Here is a 17,929-nt window from a genome sequence, read left to right on the forward strand (position 1 = left end):
ACCATAGTTTTCCATGTTTGGATGTACATTTGTGCCTTTTGCTAAGCCACACACGTGTAACCCATTCTTTGATGCCATTTCCCTAGCTGATGTACCTTCCAGGGTAAATGTCTCTTACATCTTCTTCTTTTTTTTTTAACAAGGTATTTCCCATACTGACAAATTCTTAATCACTCTCCGTTCCATCTCACACTTTGTCCATACTAGTGGGTATTTTATCCAGCAAAAATGTTTTCTGTAACATCACAATCCTAAGGAATATTGGCAATGCTTTGTTATCTAGTGCAATAAGGATCACTGGTGTGTTCTTACAAACTTAACAAATTAAAAGGAAGCCCATAATAGTACATTGAAATCACTGCTTAATATTCTTGTACACAGTTATAAAATATTTACTATGTTCATGAATAAATGTTAGCATTCTCTTTGCAAAGAGTTTGTGCTACCTCTAGCCCATGAAATATATTTCCTGTAATCTACCTTATCTTTCTTTTTCCACCATGCAGAGTCTGCTCTCTCCATTAGCAAATGTATCATTGTGTGGTGAGGACATAACTGATGCAGAAAAGGTGTATGAGGAGTGCATGCAAGATGGACCCATCTCTTTCAGCAGTTGCATGGGCTCAAAAAAAATGCAGCAGTGTGTGAAGATCGGCGAAGGTGTTTTCGGGGAAGTGTTCCACACAGTCAGCAATGGAGAACAGGTTGCACTTAAGGTATATATACTTGGATTCAAAATGCAACATATGACTGGAAATGTAGTGCATACTGCAGATGTAAAGAGGGGATAAGGTGGCGTAAAAACATACTTCCTACGTAATAATGAAGAAAGCAAAAGTGAATAAACTCTTTAAGAACCTATTGCCAAAATAAGCATTTTATGTTGGATTGACAATTAAGAAACCATTGTGAAGAATGCCAGAAGGAAGACATTTGGGCAGTTGCTCCCTAACCCTAACTGTAATCTCAGCTGTAAACTTAAACAAAACGCTGACCTTTAACATAACTCTAAGCTTAGACATAAGACCATACCTAAAACCTCTGTCCGTTAACCTAACCACATCTTTACCCCTAACTGTATTTCTAACTCCGAACTTTACCATAATTATTCTTTATACAAAATCCCTTACACAACTTTAACCCTTCGTGCAGCCCTGTCCCTTAACCCCAACTCAAGTCCTCTAGTGGTGAAATTGTTGAATGAAAAAATATTACCAGTGTTTCATATATTTTCTGCATTGTTATGGGAAATATGAGTTTGATGTTTCTTGATTTTATTTCCTGTATTATAGGCTTCTACAATTGTCTTTCTTTTCACTATATGCTGTTGTGGATAGGGGAGTATACAATACTGTGAAAATGGTTATAGTTTTAAAAGCAGAATAAGTTGCTATAAACATACACATTTGTGTACAGAGGGATAACATGTTCTTTTGAATGTGTGTAGTGTCAATTTGCTTTCTAAGTTGGTATTTTTAAAGCGGGACAGGTCAAATGCACAATTATGTATAAATGTATTTTAATAGTCAGTAACTACTCTAGTTTTGTTTTTCCTAACCTGTGTCCTCTACGTCTGTTACCGTTGGCTTGACCTAATAGTGCTGGCCAGGTTACTGGGCTGCTTCATGTCCAGTAAGATTTTTTTCTCCAGCCCCAGGCTGCTATAGTTTCAGGAAGGGCATTTTAAAGAGTTTGACTTGAGGCAATAAATGAAGGCTGCAATCTTTGCATCTTAAAAGGAATCATATTAGGGTAAGCTTAGGCTACTATTGTTCGATCAGTTTTGATTTCAGTGTTGGGATCTTTACATCAAACTACACAAATAGTTTGAGGCATGAGCTAAATAATAAGGCTTTATATAATGGTTAAGGTGCAGGTCTAATCCCTAGCTTCATTTGCTTGTAAACGCAAGCTGTGTCAATCGGCTGCAAGTGTGAAGATAAAAATGATGGGAAAGCATCCTATTTTTGCCCTGTTTTACCCACAGTTTTCAACAGGTTGACTAGTGCCCACCTACATCATGGGTGAATAAGAACTGTAATAACATTAAACTGAAACAGGACCAACAAACACAGTACTGAAGATTTCTGAAAGAAACTTATAACAGCAGATTTCTCACCTTTTGAATATTCCCAGGGTGTCAGACTGGAACCGTACACTTTTCCATAGAACCTGTGCGCCCTGGTAGGTTGCACCATGTGGTTCTGTGGGAACGCTGTTCTGCTCCGGAAATGATGATTGAGGCTCATCGAGGCTCCACTCCTGCGTGCTGAGATTTGTTCCTCCTTTCTGCGCTACCCGACGCAGATCCAAAGCTTCTCTTGTCAGAGTCCTATTCTTCATAACTTAACTTGATTTTTCATTGTAAATTTTCCATTGTACAAGGGATCTCACCTCCTAAGTTGACAGGTTTTAAACTCTGTAAGGACTGCTGCAAGAAGATGTCTTTGAAAGATGGCCACCAGGATTGTCTGTGATCTGGGGCCAGACCGTTACTTCAAGACTTGCAGAGACTGCACAACAATGAACCTTGAAGACAATCGGGGAACATGAGGCAAAACGTTGTTGCCCAGCAAAAGATAACGCAGCATCTGGATCAAACACTATCTGCTCTAGTGCATGTTGGTGTTTCCAAAACGCCTAATACTTGAAGCGTGTTCCGCCTCGAGTGCAACTCGTGATCCCTGTATCCCTTTTCTATTTGGTGGTACACAAGCTAAGAGGGCCCCTCCAGGCCTAGTTGTCTGATGTTCTATTGTGTGTTCTCCTCCTTGCCCAGCAGTCCTGCTTTGGGCACTGTTAAAGGACAGCTTTCGGCCTTTTCAGCATTCTTATGGTTACCTGATCAGCCTTCATTATTGTGGTTGCGATGAGGTTTATGAAAGGGCTGCAGCATCTGTTTTCCCCTTCTTCTTTTGTGTCCCTCCAATGGGACCTACGTCTCATCCTTCTGTATTTACTGTGTACTCCATTCAGTCTGCTCTATAGCTGTCCCCTAAAAACACTCATCCTCAAAAGTGTGTTCCTAGTCGTCATCACCTCAACACAGTGGGTGTGTACATTTTGGCTCTGTGTTCATCTGCCTTAAAATACCTTCTTCCAAGATAAGATTGAGTAGCCCTGCCCACATGCGGGGACCACCTCCAACCAATATAGCCCCGGGGAGGTTTTGGTCCCCAGGGCCGCGGGTTGAGTTGTGAGATACCCCTGCACATAATTTGTTAAAAGCCCCGGGGTTGTGGTGGTCCCCTGTCCCCTGATCGGGCCTCTCGCCTCCCTGCATTACTTTTATTTTTAGACCCACAGTGGTGGTGGTTCCTGTGCCTGCGGGGTTGGGGGGGGAGGGTGGTCTATGTGCCCCCCCCCTTACAATTCATGAAAGCCCCTGGGAGCTGGTCATCCCGAGGGGGTGATTGGGTCAGTCGGCCCCCCACAGACAAATGTGTAAATGCCCTCGAGAGGCGGTGGTCCCTAGGGCTGCAGGGGGGTTGTGCAGCCCCCTGCACACAATGTATTAGCCCCAGGGAGGTGGCGGTCCCTCAGGCTGCGGGGCAGGGAAAAAGAGAGGGTCCCAAGACACGTTTTCCTCTTTCATATTTCAGTAGTGATTTTAAACCGAGATAGCTCCAAAACCACTGGATGGAATTGCACCAAATTTGACATAAAGGTTCCTCTTGGTCCAGAAACAGGCCTTTTTTGTTATTTGGTGAAAACTTCTTAATCAGTTTTCTAGTTATTATATGAAAAACAAATTTGTATAAATTGGGACACAGATTCTCCATGGATCCTGTGGATAAGCAAAGCCTTGGCTGGCTGGCCACAACCTGAGAGAAAAGTTGCTGCTAACATTTTGTTTCTCGAATTCCGGGTGGGATGGGGGCAGTCAAAATACAAATTAAGGTGTCACAATACAGGTATCCTGACCTCATAGGACACATGAAGAGGTAAAAAATTGACCATTTCTTTGTTTATGGCTGATATGTGGATTTGAGGATCCTCCTCTGATCCTGGGGAAAAGCAAGGCCCTGGTTGGCTGGCTACAACCTGACAAAAATATTAACACGTGCGTTTAAAAAAAAAACACAAAACAGAGTTTCACTGAAAAAAGTCAATGATTACAGGGACAATATAGTTAGGTTGATGTTTTCCCATGCAAAAAGAGATAAATTCAGCAGTTACAGTTATGCTTATCGTTATACTTATGATAAGAAGCTATAACTCGTGCTGGGAACTAACTTTGGGCAATCATTTATACTTTCTTAACATAAGTGTAACTAGAACTGCAGAATTTGTAGGTTTTTGTGTGTGTGTGTGATTGTGTGTGTGTGTTTATTTATATATATATATATATATATATATATATATATATATATATATATATATATATATATATATATATATATATATATATTCGATGACGTGTAGCTGCAGATACACATGCTTTGCACATCCCCCCATCTAGTCATCTAGTGTTGGGCTCGGAGTGTTACAAGTTGTTTTTCTTCGAAGAAGTCTTTTTTGAGTCACAAGATCGAGGAACTCCTCCCCTTTCTGCTCCATTGCGCATGTGCGTCAACTCCATCTTAGATTGTTTTCTTTCCGCCATCGGGTTCGGACGTGTTCCTTTTCGCTCCGCGCTTCGGTTCGGAAAGTTAGTGAAAAACTCAGAAAATTAGACGGTATTGTTTGCGTTCGGTATCGGGTTAGTTACAACAGATCGACACTGAATTTTGAAGAGCCCCGGCGGCCCTTCGGGGTTTTCGATGCCCCGGCGGGGCCTGGTCGGCCCGACCGCGTGCGCATTCAAGGCTAATGGAACGGACCCCATTCCGCTTCTGCCCCGAATGTCACAACAAGTATCCTTATACAGATCAGCATTTGGTCTGTAATTTGTGTTTGTCACCAGAACACAAAGAGGATACCTGTGAGGTCTGTCGAGCATTTCGGTCCAGAAAGACCTTAAGGGACCGAAGAGCAAGAAGACTACAGACGGCGTCGGTGCCGACAGGACAAAAACACATGGAGGAAGAAGAGGAAGCCTTCTCCATCGAGGACTCGGAAGAGGTCGATCCTGAACAGACGCCGAAAACCGCGAGTAAGACGTCGATACACAAGACTCACGTAAAGCCCAGTAAAGCCCGGGGGACGCCACCGCCAACAGGCCATGGCTCAACCCGAAAAATAGGTGACCGGCCATCGGCACCGAAAAAGGGCATGTATGTGTCGAAGTCATCCGACTCCGGTCGAGATACCGGCACAGAGCACACTCGACCCCGAGACACCGGGTCAGAGCAATCTCGGCACCGAGAGAGCGGCACCGAACCAAGTCGGCACCGAGAAATCAGTATGCCGAAGAGCAAAAAAGTGTCGTCGGAACCGAAAAAGGCAGCCGAAAAGGTATTGATACCGAAACATCCGGCCTCAGAACCAAAATCAAGTTCCTACAAAGAGGAACAAGGCCTGTCTTCACAAATGCAAACACATAAATTTGGACAGGAACTGGAGACAATGGAGCCAGACTACACCCAATGAAGGCTCCACATCCGAAAAGAAACAGGGAAGATCAGTACTCTCCCTCCGATTCGAATGAAACGAAAACTTGCCTTCCAAGAGAAAGACAAGCAGCCACAGGCGAGGGTGGCTAAACAAGTAACCCCACCACCATCTCCACAACGCTCTCCACAACCATCACCGGTAGCCACTCCACCAATGATGCAATCCCCAACTCATACAGGGATGAGTCAGGATGATCCAGACGCGTGGGATCTTTATGATGCGCCAGTGTCAGATAACAGCCCAGACTGTTACCCAGCTAGACTGTCACCACCAGAAGATAGTACAGCCTACGCACAAGTGGTGTCAAGGGCAGCGGCGTTTCATAATGTCATTTAATACACTGTCGTCCACACACATCCAATACCAGAGCCTCCCCATGCTACCTAGAATGCTAAAACACTCCAAACAAGTATTTGAGGAGCCTGTGAAAGGAAGGGCCATTACTCCAAGGGTGGAGAAAAAATATAAACCGCCACCCACAGACCCCGTGTACATCACACAACAGTTAGCGCCAGACTCAGTGGTAGTAGGGGCAGCTCGCAAGAGGGCAAACTCACACACTTCAGGAGATGCACCACCTCCAGACAAAGAGAGTCGTAAGTTCGACGCAGCAGGGAAAAGAGTGGCGGCACAGGCAGCAAACCAGTGGCGTATTGCCAACTCACAGGCTATGTTAGCCAGATATGATAGAGCTCATTGGGACGAAATGCAACACTTTATAGAACATTTGCCCAAGGAGTTCCAAAAGAGAGCAAAGCAAGTGGTGGAAGAAGGACAGAGTATCTCAAACAATCAGATACGGTCAGCAATGGATGCGGCAGACACAGCTGCTAGAACTGTAAACACAGCAGTGACAATACGGAGACATGCATGGCTGCGTACATCAGTATTCAAGCCGGAAATACAACAAGCTGTGCTGAATATGCCATTTAACGGACAGCAGTTGTTTTGGCCGGAGGTGCACACTGCTATCGAAAAACTTAAAAAGGACACTTATACGGCCAAAGCCATGGGCGCACTCTACTCCCCACAGAGCAGAGGCACATTTCGTAAAACACAGTTTCAAGGGGGGTTTCGAGGACAAAGCACGGAACCCACAACCTCACAAACAAGGCCCACTTATCAGAGCCAATATCAGCGGGGAAGTTTTCGGGGACAATATAGAGGGGGACAGTTCCAAAAAAGTAGAGGGAAGTTCCAAAGTCCCAAAACTCCACAAAACAAGCAGTGACTTTGCTGTCACAAATCCCCAACACATAACACCTGTGGGGGTTAGACTAACCAAGTTCTACAAACAATGGGAGGAAATAACAACAGACACTTGGGTCCTAGCAATTATCCAGCATGGTTATTGCATAGAATTTCTCAAATTCCCTCCAAATGTCCCACCGAAAACAAACAATATGTCAAAACAACACATGGATCTTCTACAACTGGAGGTCCAAGCGTTGTTACAAAAAGATGCAATAGAACTGGTACCAATTCATCAGAGAGGATCAGGAGTTTACTCGCTGTACTTTCTCATACCCAAAAAGGACAAAACTTTAAGACCTATATTGGATCTCAGAACATTAAATATCTACATCAAATCAGATCACTTTCACATGGTGACATTACAGGACGTAATCCCATTGCTCAAACAACAAGACTACATGACAACAGTAGACCTAAAGGATGCATACTTCCATATACCGATACATCCTTCACACAGAAAGTACTTAAGGTTTGTATTCCAAGGGGTACATTACCAATTCAAAGTGTTGCCATTCGGGACAACAACTGCGCCAAGAGTTTTTACAAAATGCCTGGCAGTAGTAGCTGCTCATATCAGAAGGCAGCAAATACATGTGTTCCCGTACCTAGATGATTGGTTAATCAAAACCAACACGCAAGAACGGTGTTCACAACACACATAGTATGTCATAGAAACCCTCCACAAACTAGATTTCTCACTCAACTACACAAAGTCACACCTTCAGCCGTGTCAAACACAGCAATACTTAGGGGAGACAATCAACACAACAAAAGGGATTGCCACTCCAAGTCCACAAAGAGTACAGGCATTTCACAATGTAATACAGGCCATGTATCCAAAACAAAAGATACAAGTCAAGATGGTGATGAAACTACTAGAAATGATGTCCTCATGCATAGCCATTGTCCCAAACGCAAGATTGCACATGCGACCCTTACAACAGTGCCTAGCATCACAATGGTCACAAGCACAGGGTCAACTTCTAGATCTAGTGTTGATAGACCGCCAAACATACACCTCGCTTCAATGGTGGAACAATATAAATTTAAACCAAGGGCGGCCTTTCCAAGACCCAGTGTCTCAATACGTAATAACGACAGATGCCTCCATGATAGGGTGGGGAGCACACCTCAACCAACACAGCATCCAAGGACAATGGGACACTCAGCAGAGACAGCTTCACATAAATCACTTAGAACTACTGGCAGTATTTCTAGCGTTGAAAGCATTTCAACCTATAATAAGCCACAAACACATTCTTGTCAAAACAGACAACATGACAACGATGTATTATCTGAACAAACAGGGAGGAACACACTTGACTCAGTTGTGTTTCCTGGCACAGAGAATATGGCATTGGGCGATTCACAACCACATTCGCCTGATAGCACAGTTTATTCCAGGGTTTCAGAATCAGTTAGCAGACAATCTCTCTCGGAATCACCAGCAGATCCACGAATGGGAGATTCACCCCCAAATACTAAACGCCTACTTCCAAAGATGGGGAACACCACAATAGACCTATTTGCAACAAAAGAAAACACAAAATGCCAAAACTTCGCATCCAGATACCCACAGGATCAGTCTCAGGGCAGTGCGTTATGGATGAGTTGGTCAGGGATATTTGCATACGCTTTTCCCCCTCTCCCACTCCTCCATATCTGGTAAACAAATTGAGTCAAAACAAACTCAAACTCATACTAATAGCACCAACTTGGGCAAGACAACCTTGGTACACAACACTACGAGTCCTCTCAGTAGTGCCTCATTTCAAACTACCAAACAGACCAGATATGTTAACTCAACACAAACAACAGATCAGACACCCAAATCCAGCATCGCTTAATCTAGCAATTTGGCTCCTGAAGTCTTAGAATTCGGACATCTGGACCTCACACAGGAATGTATGGAGGTCATAAAACAAGCTAGGAAACCAACCACAAGACATTGCTATGCAAATAAGTGGAAAAGATTTGTTTATTACTGCCATAGTAAACAAATACAACCCTTACACGCATCTGCTAAAGACATCGTCAGCTACCTACTGCACTTACAAGTCAAAGCTAGCTTTTTCATCCATTAAAATACATCTCACCGCTATTTCAGCTTATCTGCAAATTACGCATTCGACATCACTATTTAGGATCCCAGTCATAAAGGCTTTTATGGAGGGTCTGAAAAGAATTATCCCACCAAGGACGCCACCAGTTCCTTCGTGGAACCTTAACATTGTCTTAACACGGCTCATGGGTCCACCGTTTGAACCCATGCACTCATGTGAGATACAATACTTAACATGGAAAGTAGCATTTCTAATTGCCATCACATCTCTAAGAAGAGTAAGTGAGATGCAAGCATTTACCATACAAGAACCCTTTATTCAGATACACAAGCATAAAGTAGTTTTACGAACAAATCCTAAGTTCTTACCAAAAGTCATATCACCGTTCCACTTGAATCAAACAGTGGAACTACCAGTGTTCTTTCCAGAGCCAGATTCTGTAGCTGAAAAAGCACTACATACATTAGACATCAAAAGAGCGTTAATGTACTACATTGACAGAACAAAACAAATTCGAAAAACGAAACAATTGTTCATTGCTTTCCAAAAACCTCATACAGGGAACCCAATATCCAAACAAGGCATTGCTAGATGGATAGTTAAATGCATTCAAACCTGTTATCTCAAAGCACAAAGAGAACTGCCTATAACACCAAAGGCACACTCAACTAGAAGAAAGGTGCTACCATGGCCTTTCTAGGAAACATTCCAATGACTGAAATATGTAAGGCAGCCTCATGGTCGGTCTACGCCTCATACGTTTACCAAGCACTACTGCGTGGATGTGTTAACAGCACAACAAGCCACAGTAGGACAAGCAGTACTGCGAACTTTGTTTCAAACAACTTCAACTCCTACAGGCTGAACCACCGCTTTTGGGGAGATAACTGCTTACTAGTCTATGCAAAGCATGTGTATCTGCAGCTACACATGCCATCGAATGGAAAATGTCACTTACCCAGTGTACATCTGTTCGTGGCATGAGATGCTGCAGATTCACATGCGCCCGCTCGCCTCCCCTGGAGCCTGTAGCCGTTTGAAGTTGATCTGGAACATTTGTAAATTTGTAAATATTTCACTTTAAACCACATTATGTACATACATATTTACTCCATTGCATGGGCACTATTACTATAATACACAACTCCTACCTCACCCTCTGCGGGGAAAACAATCTAAGATGGAGTCGACGTCCATGCGCAATGGAGCCGAAAGGGGAGGAGTCCCTCGATCTTGTGACTCGAAAAAGACTTCTTCGAAGAAAAACAACTTGTAACACTCCAAGCCCAACACTAGATGGCGGGATGTGCAAAGCATGTGAATCTGCAGCGTCTCATGCCACGAACAGATGTACACTGGGTAAGTGACATTTTCCATATAATCTGAAAGTTACATCTTGACGACTGGCCCTCGGGTTCGGCACCGAAAAAGACCAAAATGCATTCGACCAAACAGACTGCCATGCCTGTTTCAGGATCGAGTCGCAAAGTGGAGACTTCCACTTCGGAACCAAAACATTTGTATACCACCTTGGAGCAGAAGCATCCAAGCTTCTCTTCAGAGCCGAAAAAACTCCCATCTTTTTGAATCCACATTTTTGGCCCGATTAAAGCAGTCAGCCATCAAGCTTTTCGGAACAAACAACTGTGGAAAGTAAAAGTTCCATCTGCAGAGGAGTCAACAGACATTAGGCCCATTCTTGAAGTGATAGATACTGGGAAAATTGTTGCCTATCCTTCTTCTGTATCCAAGAGGAAACTGTCTTTCCAAGAAAGTTTGGAAGCTGGGCCTTCATCTGCAAAAATATTTAAACACGGAAAAACTGAAGGCAGTACATCATTCTTCTCCACTACATTCTCCTTTGCTTCCCACCTGTCCACCACCTTATACTCCACCACTACCACCTTCACAGTTTTCTATATAATCTCCTGTCTATTCACATGGGGTTTATATGGGTGACTATACTTATACTGTAGACCCATGGGATGTGTATGATCCAAACCCTATCCCATCTAATGACCCTGATCTATATCCCACTAGGCCATCTCCACCTGAAGACACCACAGCCTATAAATCAGGTTATTGCTAGAGCAGGTAAATACCACAATGTGCAGATGCACTCTGAACCCATAAAGGATGACTTCCTATTCAACACACTATCCTCTACACATAAACAGTACCAATTTTTGCCAATGCTACCAGGCATGCTAAAACATGCTTATGACATTTTTTAGAGAACCAGCAAAGGCTAGGGTACTCACACCAAGGGTGGACAGAAATATAAAGCTGCACCATCAGATCCACTCTTTATAACTCAACAAATGCCACCTGACTCTATTGTTGTCAGTGCAGCAAGAAAGAAGGCAAATAGTCAATCCAATTGGAGTGCTCTTTCCCAATGGAGAAAGCCGCAAATTCAGAAGACGAGAGTGGCAACTCAAGTTGCAAATCATTGGAGAATCGCCAACTCTCAAGCTCTTTTAGCCAGGTACGATAGGGTCCATTGGGATGAGATGCAAGAGTTCCTCCAATATTTCCTACCAGGACACCAAAAAAGGGCACAGCAGATATTTGCAAAAGGACCGGCTATCTTCAACAACCAAATTAGATCTGCCCTAGATGCAGCAGACACCGCAGCTAGGTTATAAATACTAGTGTCATGATCAGGAGACATGCTTGGTTGCGGTCCTCAGGATGGATTTAAACCTGAGACACAGCAATCGGTCTTTAGTATGCAGTTTAACAAACAGCAGCTATTTGGACCAGCGGTGGATACCACCATAGAAAAGTTAAAAAAGGACTCCGACACAGCAAAGGCCATGGGTGCTCTTTACGCAACACCTGTTCGGGGTACTTTTTCACAGGCCCCAATACAGACATGGTTTTAAACCCCAAACATCAGAGGCATCTATGTCCCAACAAAAGCAGGGATAGCAGTATTACTCGAGGGTCTTTCAGAGGATCCTATAGAGGACACAACTTTTGAAGTAGGAGCAAATCCACTGCCACAAGAGGTGCCTCCGCATCATGAAAGCAGTGACTTTCTCTGCATCCCCACACAGCACCATTTTACCATCAATGGCACACCATTACATCAGATCAATGGGTACTGTCAATTATCCACAACGGTTATTGCCTAGAACTCCTCTCCACTCCACCAATTATTCCCCCTTGTTCACACAGGTTTACTCCATGACACCTTGTTCTGCTAAATCAAGAGATGCAGTCACTTCTACTCAAAGGTGCCATAGAAGAAGTACCTATAACTCAAAAAGGGACAGAAATATATTCTCTATACTTCCTTATACCAGAAAAGGATGGCACTCTCAGACCAATCCTCAGTCTCGGACCTCTCAATCAGTACATTCTCTCAGAGCATTTCCACATGGTCACTCTTCAGGCTGTCATTCCTTTGCTACAAAAACAAGACTACTTGACAGCATTAGATCTAAAGGATGCCTACTTCTATATTCCCATACATCCAGCAGACCGCAAATACTTAAGGTTTGTGATAGCAGACAAGCACTACCAATTCAAAGTGCTACCCTTTGAAGTAACAACAGCACCTAATGCCTAGCTGTGGTTGCAGCATACCTCAGAAGACAGTATATACATTTCTTTCCCTATCTGGATGACTGGCTCATAAAAGCCAGCACCATTCAGACCTGTCAACAACACACACAATACACAATCGATACCCTACACAGGCTAGGGTTCACAATCACATACCCGAAATCTTGCCTTCAACCAGCGCAAAAACAGCCATATCCTGGAGCAATTCTTAACACTCAGTCAGCATTGGTCTCCCCAAACCTACAAAGAATCAAGCATTCCACAGTCTCATATCTCAGCTACAATACAATCAAACTTACACAGTAAGGTTTGTCATGATACTGTTGGGAATGATGGCATTGTGCATAGCAATAGTATGGTGTTGTGCATAGCAATAGTACCAAATGCATGTCTAAACATGAGACCCCTTCAACAGTGTCTCTCGCAACAATGGTCTCAGGCACAGGGTCAACTTCGCGATCTAGTATTGTTGGAACGCTAGACTTACAACTCTCTGCAATGGTGGAATCACACGAATTTAACAAAAGGGTGGCATTTCAAGACCCTGTGCCACAGACCATAATTACCACCAATGCATCAATCACAGGTTGGGGAGCCCATTTCAACAATTTTACCACACAGGGAGAATGGGACTCAATTCAACAAACTTACCACATAAATCACTTGGAATTGTTGTCAGTGTTTTCAGCGCTCAAAGCATTCCAACCTCAGATTACACACAAAACAGTTTTAAGGACAGGCAACATGACAACAGTGTATTACCTGCACAAATAGAGGGGGGATACCCTCATTTTAATTGTCCTTTCTAGCACAGACAATTTGGAAGTGGGCAATTCACAATCACATTCAAGTATCAGTAGAGTATATCCCAGGGATACACAACCAACTAGCGGACCTCTTAAGCAGGACGCAGCAACAAATACACTAATGGGAGATTCACCCACAAAGAATTCAACAGTACTTTCACATGTGGGGAACACCAAACATAGATCTTTCTGCAGCAAGTTAAAATGCAAAATGCCCAAACTTCGCATCCAGGACCCACACCCTTAATTTGAAGGCAATTCTCTATGGATCAATTGGTCAGGGATATTTGCATATGCTTTTCCCCCTTTCCCACTAATTCTGTTTCTGGTCAACAAGATCCGTCCCACTTCCCTCACTATACTACTCATAGCTCCCATGTGGGCATGTCATCACTGGCACACAACTCTATTGGATCTATCGATAGTACCACATCACAAGCTCCCAAACAGACCATACCTATCGACTTAAAACAAAGGTCGAATCAGGCATCCCAATCCCAGTATGTTCAACCTGGTGATTTGGCTCCTGAGGTCATAGAGTTTGGATATCTACAGCTTCCATCAGAATGTATGGACATGCTAAAGGAAGCACGTAAACCTACAACCAGACAATGCTATGCAGCTAAACGGAAGTGTTTTGTATATTACGGTCAACCCAACGTTGATCCATTTAAAGCATCAGTACAGGATATTGTATGTTATTTGCTTTACTTACAAAAAGCACATTTTGCATATTCATCTATTAAAATTCACTCAGCAGCAATATCAGCCTACCTCCAAAACAGACAGTATACTTCTCTGTTTAGAATTCCTGTCATAAAAGCTTTTATGGAAGACCTTAAAAGACTTATTCCACCTAGATCTCCACCAGCTCCTGCCTGGAATCTTAACATTGTGCTCACAAGGCTTATGGGTCCACCATTTGAACCCATGCATTCTTGCACTCTTCAGTGTCTCTCATGGAAAGTTGCTTTCCTAGTAGCAATCACTTCCTTAAGGAGAGTTAGTGAAATTCAAGCATTCACTCTAGAAGATTCTTTCTTGCAAATTCACAAACACAAAATAATACTTAAACAAACCCAACCTTTCTACCCAAAGTGGTTTCACCATTTCACATCAGTCAGTCAGTAGTATTGCCAGTCTTCTTTCCACAGCCAGATTCAGTTGCTGAAAGACCTCTCCACGCTCTTGATCTCAAAAGAACTCTCATGTATTATATAGACATAACAAAAGATTTTAGAAAATCTAAACAACTTTTTGTGGCTTTTCAACAGCCTCATAAGGCTAATCCTATTTCAAAACAAGGATTGGCCAGATGGACAGTAAAGTTTATTCAAGCTTGCTATCTTTAGCCTAAAAGATAACGATTAGTAACTCCCAAAGTACATTATACTAGAAAGAAAGGAGCTTCAATGGCATCCTTAGGAAATGTACCGATGGCAGATATATGCAAAGCAGCCACATGGTCCACACCACACACATTTACTAAACACTACTTTGTGAATGTGCTATCTCGCCAACAAGCACATGTTAGTCAAGCAGTATTTAAAACACTATGTCCAACTACTCCAGCACCTACAGGCTAGCCACGGCTTATTTTAGGAAGGGACTGCTTTTCAGTCTATGCAAAGCATGTGTATCTGGTGCTACACATGCCATTGAACGGAAAATGTCACTTACCCAGTGTACATCTGTTCGTGGCATGTAGTGCTGCAGATTCACGTGCATCCTCCCTCCTCCCCAGAAGCCTGTAGCCGTTGTGGTACTTTCTTTATATAAATATGTATATACATTGCATGGACATCTTTTTTTCTTACTATATATATGTACATATGCATTTCTTCACTTCATATTTCACCCTCCTGTGGGAAAACAAAGGACTCGATGGCCATCCGCACTATCAACGGGAGGAGGAGTCACTCTATCGCGTGACTCGAAAAAGCTTCTTCGAAGAAAAACAACTTGTAACACTGAGCCTATAATTTTCCATAAAGGTTACTGGGACATTATAGTTAAGTTCAAAATTTACGCTCACAAAACCATAGAAATTCAGCTGTCATATGTAGTTATTTCAAAGAACTGTAACACGTACCCTACGGTAACTGTAACTCGAGCCCCGCCATACACAGGTTCCTCAGCAATAATTTTATTGTAAATGTTGCTGTGATATCAATGATGCCATAGAAGATGTCATCAAACGAGGGCACAAGTTAGTTACAACAGGGCACGAGTTATAGTTAATTGAAATAACTCAAGCAGCTGAATTTTACAACCTAACTATAATGCCCCTTTATCCTATGTATTTTTCACTGAATTTCTAAGGTTTTTTTAAAATGCTGATTCCTAACTATAACGTTCCTATATTCTTTTTTTTTTTTTTTTTTTTTCAGTGAATGTTTCCATTTTGTTTTTTTTTTGTTTTTTTTAAGAGTGGGGGTTGGCTGCAGGCCCTGATCTGCGGCCAACCCCTGCCCGCATGCATCTAACCTCATACCACGCAAGGCCTTCAGCCATGTGTGGTGGTGGTGGCCTGGAAGTGGAGCTTCAACTATGGAACCTGCTTTGTTTATATTTTAATTGCTTCCCGTTCAGATTTAATTTCTGTGAAATACGCATTGGTGCCAGAATACATCCTGACGGCTTATTTCTCCAAGAAGAGGCCATAAAATGTCTACTCAACTGGAGTACTTTCTACAGGCTACTTAGTAAGTGCTACCTTGTTGAGTAATTGTTTAGTGTATACTCCACACTACATCTGTGTAAAGGACCATGAGGTAATGTCTCTTGTGACCTTGTGTTTCTGTAATTTTGGCAGCGTGATTGTTCCTCGAGCGTCTTCATGGGAATAACATAAGTCCACTTGTTTAAAAAAACTTTTTTTTTTTCTAAAGGGAAAACCAGAACAAGGGTACTTCTGGATTTTGGGATTGTTATTTCATTGTCATCTTACTGATAACATGATGCCTTGTGTGGAGAGAACAATTCTACTGCAAAGAGTTGAATCACCACTGTGCAAGGGAGACCGTGGTGGCAGCCTCAATGCCTCCTCTGGTCCCAGCCAGCTCCAGGCCTCCTACGATAGACACATTTTTTTTATTTGTATTTTATTTTGCCATAGATTTGCGGAACGTCCGCGATTCTGTGGCAAAATATATAATTTTTAAAAACATTTTGACAGCTTGCATCAGAGTTCGAGGGTTAGAGTATTTGGGGACTTGGCTGAGTCAGAGTCAGAGTCCTAAAATGGCGGCCAACACTTCCTAGGTGAAATGTTTGCAGCCAGTCAGATCTCAGCATAATATCTTTGGGATCCGCGGAGTATCTGCATCCCTAGATACATTTGTTTTTCATTTAATATCTCAAAAAACTACTGAACGGATTACACTAGATTACAAAAAAGCACGCTTTCAAGATCAAATGATAGCTTTCTGCCAAATTTGGTGTAATTCCATCCGGCAGTTCAGGCTGTAGTAATGTGTGCAAATCCCTATGAAAATTGCATGGGGGACAAGCATTCTGGGGCTCCCTCCCCTATTTTTCTCAGCTTCTGCTAAACAGATCACCTGAAACGTTTGAGACCGCACCTGACATGAGTATCAAACCAGTTTTGAAAATTTCATAAGGATTCATCAAACGGCACCAAACTTATTGGCAAAACAAACAAACACTTTTCCTATGGAAACTAGGTCCTAACTACCTACCTACCTACTGGACTGGGTGACGTCAGAAGGTACTATATATATATATATATATATATATATATATATATATATATATATATATATATATATATACACATACATACACACACACACTCTATAAAAAAATAGATTTTGAGTCCGAATTCACTCATACAAACCATATAAATTCAGCAGTTATAGAGTTCTTTTAAGTAACTATAACTTGTACCCTAAGGTAATTATAACTCATGCTCCTGCCATGCACAGTTTTCTTATAAATAGTTTTATTGCAACATTTGCAGTGATAATATCAAAGATGCCATACAAGATCTCATGAGTGATCTAATATGTGGAGTAATTAGCTGTGCATGGTGAAGGCGTGAGTTGTTACCTTAGGCAGCGAGCTATAGTTACTTAAAAGAACTCTAACTATAACTGCTGAATTTCTATGGTTTTGTACAAGTAAATTCAGAACCTAGTTATAATGTGCCTTTAACCTTTGTTTTTTTACATTTTTTTAGTGAATTTCTTTGTTTAAAAAAAAAAAAAAAAGTACAACCATTTTAATTACTATAGGTTATTCCAACCCCAGCCGCGCACAGCCTTTGGCCGTGTGCAGAAGTGGGTGGCCACGAGGCCTGGCCTGCAACCAGGCCTTGCAGCCAAGCACTTTTAACCACCCAACCATGTGCCACTCCGCGTCCTTTAGCCATGTGAAGAGCAAGTTGGCCACGTGGATTGTCTCGGTCAGTGGATCTGTGAGTGTGTGCGTGAGTGAGTGTGAGAGTCTGGGTGTGAGTGGGTGCATGAGTCTCTGAGTGCATGTATGAGTGAATGAATTAGTGTTTGAATGAGTCGGTGGTTTTTCTTTCAATTTTTTACCATATTTGTGAATAATTTCCCAAAATTCATACATTTTCAAGAATATTGCGTGGTGATGAAAACATTATTTCAAACCAATAATTTGCCCGTAAAACACACCTAGATCACACCCGTG

At 42.4% G+C, this 17,929-nt stretch overlaps 1 protein-coding gene across 2 annotated transcripts in view; it reads left to right on the top strand.

Annotated features, from left to right (window-relative positions):
* Positions 1 to 17,929, top strand: part of HASPIN (histone H3 associated protein kinase) — an 854,350-nt gene that overhangs the window by 388,726 nt on the left and 447,695 nt on the right. For both annotated transcript variants that reach the window (XM_069217741.1, XM_069217740.1), the window contains exon 8: positions 507 to 716. In XM_069217741.1, the coding sequence (XP_069073842.1) occupies positions 507 to 716 (210 nt within the window). The remainder of the gene's footprint in view (positions 1 to 506; positions 717 to 17,929) is intronic.

This window comes from Pleurodeles waltl, chromosome 12 (genome assembly GCF_031143425.1).
Source record: "Pleurodeles waltl isolate 20211129_DDA chromosome 12, aPleWal1.hap1.20221129, whole genome shotgun sequence".
In the NCBI taxonomy this organism is placed as follows: domain Eukaryota; kingdom Metazoa; phylum Chordata; class Amphibia; order Caudata; family Salamandridae; genus Pleurodeles; species Pleurodeles waltl.